A 6124-nucleotide genomic window follows, 5' to 3' on the forward strand; every position below is an offset into this window, starting at 1 on the left:
TGTGGGTGTGTATACAGTTTCTTTGCTGAAAAATACCCCCACAATTCCTGACACTTAACCAGAATTTAACACAGGGTGACTGGGTAAAAACCCATTTATTCTACTTTCGACAGCTGTAGCAGAAAGTTTTACCCTAATTTGCCCAACAGATTCCTGCAGTCGGTTCTATCCATCCATCCCGTTCGGTTCCTCTGGAGATCACTGCACCGTACCAAACACACCATGTTAGTTCTCTGGATACCAAAGGCACCTCTGTCCCCAGCTGATGTTTTCTCAGAGGATTTGAATTCATGGCCCATCTGTGCACTAGACTCAGTCCAGATGTCACCTCCCCTTTGCAACCTCAGCAGAGAGGAGACCCCTTTCTTTCTCAGCACCTCTGCACCCACCGAGCTGTCCCAGGGCCCCTTCCTCTCCTCATGTCTTCCCAGCTCCCAGCCTAACCTCTCCTGCCGGCCATAACTGCTCCCAGGTGAAAGACACACACGGGAAAGGGAATGCATTTTTATGGGCAGGGGTTGCAGGATGGGGGAGGAATGACTACAACAAGCGGGAGACGTTGTTGATCTTCAACTTGGAGCGGAGCTGGACGTGTTTGTAACTGGCGAGCTGGAGTTGGAGTCAGAATTGGTTAAATACGTAGAGATTTTCAGGCAGCACTTGAGGTCGGGGAGGCAGGAGAGGTACTGAATTTCGTCGTTGCCGCAGGCGTCTCTGCACTTGCCTCCTCGGTAAAGCTCACACGGATTCCAGTGCTCCTTCTTGTTGTTGGATCTGAACGGGCCGCCTGGGAAAGACAGCCACGGTCAGTTTCTGGGAAGCAGTGAGGAAACGTGAGCAAGAGAGAACAAGCCCTCAGCACATTAAGTCACAGGACTGGAGTCAAAACCACCTGCATCAACCAGGGGCTCAGCCACTTACTAGCGCCATCCTTGATGAGATAATAATAGAGCCAAGTTCCTAAAGCTTTTGTGATGGCTAAATTAGCAGATACAGAAAGCTCAGAAAGGCCTCTGGTATATAATAATTAGATATTAGGTGGTGTTGATAGGAATGTCTTTCCTGAGGGTCCAACGCTTCAGTGACTGTCACTGTGAGCCCATGTGGGACACATTCCAAAGTTCCTATAGGGATGAGATCTCTTTACACACAGCTCATCAGAGACACCAGGGTCAACTCAGAGACAGGACACACATATCTGAACCCTTAAGCATGCAGATCTTTACGCTTTGAAACACAGGCACAAACACGGTCCACACACGTCTCTTTTTCTATATTGGCCCCAAAGAAACAGGTCCTAGGCAACACAAGCAGGGCAGTAGTGCATACGGGATCCCAGGCACAAGTCAGCTCTTTCCACAGATTCAATTCACAAATAAATGAAGTGTTTACACATGTGTTTACCCTACAGACCTCTACCATGTGCCTTCCATATATGGCTACAGCACCAGGCTTGATGGCGCACGCCTGTAATCCCATCGGTTCGGGAGGCTGAGGCAGGAGGATCGCGAGTTCAAAGCCAGCCTCAGCAAAAGCAAGGCACTAAGTAACTCAGTGAGATCCTGTCTCTAAACAAAATACAAAATAGGGCTTTGGACATGACTCAGTGGTCTAGCCCCCTGAGTCCAATCCCCAGTACCCGCCCCCACCAAAAAAAGAAAAAGAAAATCCATATATGGCTAAAGCCCACCCTGACAGCAACATGTCACTCGTGCAGGTTGTGTGTGTGTGTGTGTGTGTATATACAGGTTCTTTGCTGAAAAATACCCACACAATTCCTGACACTTAACCAGAATTTAATAAATACTAGTCACCAATGGTATTAGTTAGCTCTTCTTTTCCAAAGACAAAGGAGCTATTAGAAAGTGATATTAACCATCTATTACGGTATGATACAGAATCTACTATGTATCGGATATTTTACAAATGATATCTCACTAAACCCACATAAAACCCTGCTATAATCTCCACTGTTTAGATAAAGACCCTAAGGTTCAAAGAGAGACTCTTTTCTGTCCATATTCCCACAGCTCATACTCGACCAAGCCAGTATTCAAGTCCCGGCCCACATGCATCAAGCCCAGGTCCTTTCCTTTGTGACACATTCCTTCTCTATGAGAGGATTTCATAGGTAGCGTCTCCCTGCGTCATGTCTCAAAGACCCGGGGCCTTCTACAGCTTGTTCAACAGACAATCCCAAATCCTCAGTTCAGTATTCAAGGACTCTTCCAAACATCCCCCCATCTGTCACCCCCACAGCCATCATCAACACTGACTCTGTGCCAGGCCACCCCATTTCTAACCACACTGAGGGCTCCAGTTAATAAATAAATTGATTCACTATTAACATTTAAAAAAGTGGGACAGAGAAAGTTTGATGTTATTACCTGCATGGAAAGAGGAGCCCTGTGCCAATGTTTTCAAATTCAGGGGAAGTTGGAGAACAGGAAGGGAAATAAAGAAGAAAAGAAAAATGCCTTGGTGGTGCCATAACATTTGGGTGCTGGTATATATATATAAACTGCCCCCCAAATCCAGAGGAGGCACTGGATTATTACATCAGCAGCCCACTGGTTAATCAGAGGGAATAAAAAATGGCACCCGTCACTCCTTCTCCACCATCAGGGTACCTCTGTGTGTCCCACCTTGATCCTCGCCCCCATTATGGGGCCTGCTCTTTGTGTCCCCCTCTCTTTGTTCACAGGAAAAGATCTGCAAGGGTCCTTCTTAGAGTGACACCCATGTTCTTCTGGCTGCCACCTGACCTGGGGGACTTCCCCCATCTCCCAAAGACACAGACTGGAAGTGAGGACACACAAGATCTCCTCTATGAGGTTACCAGAGGGACAGGTAGGGACACTGAAGATCTGGCAAGCTACCCTTCCCTTAACCCCTCCACATGGCAGTCCCCAGAGGATTATATCTACAGTGGTATAAAAAAAACTTTTTAAATAAAGTTTTTGTCATAAAATTGTATCACTTCTCACTCCTATGTCATTTCTAACCCATTTCTACATTGTCCTGCATGGCCACAGATTTCAACACCCACGTGGTAGTAACAGCACCTTGGTGATCCCTTCATCTTCAGATGGAGGTCACAGGAGACCTGTCTCACATCCCAGCATGGTCCCTGCTCCTCTGTCCCATGTTCAGTTTTAGCTCCCTGAACTCAGTATCCCCGTGTGAGGAAGGGGAAAGGGAGAGTTCGCACCAGATCAGAAAATCTCAGCTGTGTTTGAGAAGGAGGGGGTCAATACTTGGTGCTGTGTGATGATCTAGGGAATTTTTAAGGATACTCACACGGTGTCTCTAGAATTTCTGATTCAGTCAGCCTTCGAAGAGGCCAGAGTAAGGCTGCTTTGCAAGAGGTCCTCAGAAAACACTCTGGGCTTCTGCTTGAACGAGAGCCACATCCTGCGGGGCCTTCTTACATTCAGCCATAGACATTGCCCAGTGGAAGTGTTTTAGTAGCAAATTAAACTATCATAAACCAACCAACCAAACAAACAAACAAACAAAAGATATGCCCTGGGCCTTCCTAACTACTCTGTCTGGGCCCCTGACCAATGTGAGACATCATTTCTGTGCTCCCTGGGCACCCAGACATGATCCTGCCCCATCCATGTATGTTTGTGAAGCCATCTATATATCCACTCATTTAATAGACATTCATTAAAATTAACTCTATAAAAAGCATTCCACTCAATATGGGGAATACATCGATTTAAAGGACAGAAATTTGGCATTCAATCAATTCAATTTCATATGCATATGTTTGGGCTGATGAAAGGGGGGGAAAATGACTTTGATTGCCCTGGTAGAAAAGATTGTCCAGAACAGTGCCTGCCCATAAATTCTACCAGGTGATAGTCGTATGTAGTTATTAAGGAAGCGACACCGTGTTCCGCTTTTGAAGTGTGGAACACTGCCTTCATTTTTGTGGTGTTTTTTTTTTTTCAGATCCACCTGTGGTATCTACACTCGTCCAACGTGGAACTGAGTTTACTGAGCCTGAGAATAAGTGTCCCTCCATAAGGGGATGGGAGAAGGCGAGACCTGTGTGGGGAGGAGGACACAAAGCAGGAGGAAGGAGGAAGGTTGAGGGAGAAGAAAGTGGAGGAGTTTAAAAAAAGAAGGAAAGAAAAAGAAAACCTCTGAACTCACTTCAGGAAAGCAGCAGCCTGGGTTTCCCCAGGGCAGGGCTGAGGCTGCTCCCATACCTTCCTCTACATGCCACGGTTGGAGAGGACACTGGAGGACATTGCAGCTACTTGATTTCACTTATCTTCACTTCCTACAGTTGTTCTTCAGTTTCCCCCGGAAATCACACTGGAGAAACTTCCTCAGAATTAGAAAATAATGCTGGATAGTTTCCATCCAGAGTTTACACTTCCTATTTATTTTTTAAAGAAATGTTTTATTGGGCGTGGTGATGCACACCTGTAATCCCAGCCAATCAGGAGGCTGAGGCAGGAGGATCACAAGTTCCAGGCCAGCCTCAGCAACTTCGAAAAACCCTATCTCAAAATAAAAATTTAAAATGGCCGGGAATGTGGCTCAGTGATTAAGTGTCTCTGGGTTCAATCCCTCATGCCAAAAAAATTTTTTTTATTGAAGTGCAATTGATATGCCAAAAAATATCTGTGCAGATTTAATTTATACATCTTGATGAGTTTGGAGATAAATATTCACCCACGAAACCATCTTCACTATCTAATACCATAAACCCATCCATCACTTCCAAATGTTTTCTCTTGTCCTCTTATTTATTATTTTTTGTTCACCAAATCTTGTGTTAAGATCTACTCTCTTGGGAAATTTTAAACATACCGTACAGTACTGTCAACTATAAAGCTATGTTGTACAGTAGATTCTGAGCACATATACACAAAAGCCACCCTCCCCAATGAGTGCTGTAGGGATATCTACCAAATTGGCCCCTTATCTTATACCACACACAAAAATCAACTTGAAATATATCAGACTTATAAGACCGGAAACTCTAAGAAGAAAACATAAAGGAAAAGCTTCCTGACATTGGTCTCAGATGATTTCTTGGATATGACCTTAAAAGCACAGGCAACAAAGATAAACGGGATAAATAGGATATATATATATATATATATATATATATATATATCTTCTGCACACCCAAGGAAATTATACAAAAAGGAAAAAAAAAGCAGCCTCAAAATGGGAGAAAATATTTGCAAATTATGTATCTGATAAAGATACATAATATTCTCCCCATTTTGATAGCCATAGACCTGCTAAGATGAATTCAACTTTCTTACTCAAGCTAAACCACCCCAAAACCCAGGATAAGCAGCCCCGACCAAGATCAGCCCCGCAGAGACCCTGCCTAAGACACTTGTATCAAACACCCAACTTCAATTCCAGCCTTTCTCTTCTGATGACACCCAAGGCCCAATGACAAAACATAACACAAACACAACACCATGAAAACCACTCAATGCCAAGCCACTCTCCACTCTCCACCTGCCCTTCGTCCCTCCCACAGCTCCCCAGCTTGTACCCCATCTCTCACGCCTAGACCACGAATCAAGCTCCATCCCAATGACAGCTCTACCTAAAGTGACCCATGCTTTGATTCTCCACTGGGCCGAGAACACCAGGAACCACCACCCCCTAGATCTGCCTTGGCCGAGAAGAACCAGAGGAGACGTCAACACGTGATGAGCCTTGGGGACAACACCTGCAACCTGAGGCCAGAGAAGCCTTAAGTGGTACCTACTACACGTGAGTTGGAGTCACCTCAGAGGCCACCAAGATGCCAACACTACAGGCAAGACCCCAGAACCTTTGAGCAGGTCTGAGTTACCTGGAGACTTTTGAACCAGAGTAAAAAGGATGGCAATGGTCATTAAATAGGGCTTCATGACTGACATGTCCCAGGAAAACAGAGGGCAGCGTTGCAGGTGACTGAATAGGAATCACTGTAGCTGGACAGTGTTCTGTCTTTATTAGTTTTGGAAAAGGGCCAGGATTGTGTGCAGTGAACTAAAAGGGATAGAGACAGTCAGTCAGTCAAGCAGAAGGACGACATGGGTCACACATCTCAGCTGCACACACTTTTTTTTTATTAGAGCCTTATAGTTATATG

General features: G+C 45.2%; 1 protein-coding gene across 1 annotated transcript; it reads right to left on the bottom strand.

Moving 5' to 3' along the window:
• Window positions 1-569: 569 nt before the first annotated feature.
• Window positions 570-5909, bottom strand: Defb116 (defensin beta 116). The gene is made up of 2 exons (XM_046433036.1): window positions 5843-5909; window positions 570-787 (listed from the first exon to the last, which is right to left on the bottom strand). The coding sequence occupies exons 1-2, from the start codon at window positions 5907-5909 to the stop codon at window positions 570-572; spliced, it is 285 nt and encodes a 94-aa protein (XP_046288992.1).
• Window positions 5910-6124: the final 215 nt, after the last annotated feature.

This window comes from Marmota monax, unplaced genomic scaffold, assembly GCF_021218885.2.
Source record: "Marmota monax isolate L192 unplaced genomic scaffold, Marmota_monax_Labrador192_F-V1.1 WCK01_AAM20220418_F8-fsc00014, whole genome shotgun sequence".
In the NCBI taxonomy this organism is placed as follows: domain Eukaryota; kingdom Metazoa; phylum Chordata; class Mammalia; order Rodentia; family Sciuridae; genus Marmota; species Marmota monax.

Excerpts from the sequence above, each read along its gene's own strand:
- Defb116 (XM_046433036.1), bottom strand. The coding sequence starts at position 5,909 with ATGTCAGTCATGAAGCCCTATTTAATGACCATTGCCATCCTTTTTACT. Across the intron at positions 788-5,842 it reads TCTGGTTCAAAAGTCTCCAG|GCGGCCCGTTCAGATCCAAC; the intron begins GTAACTCAGACC and ends TGTCTTTCCCAG.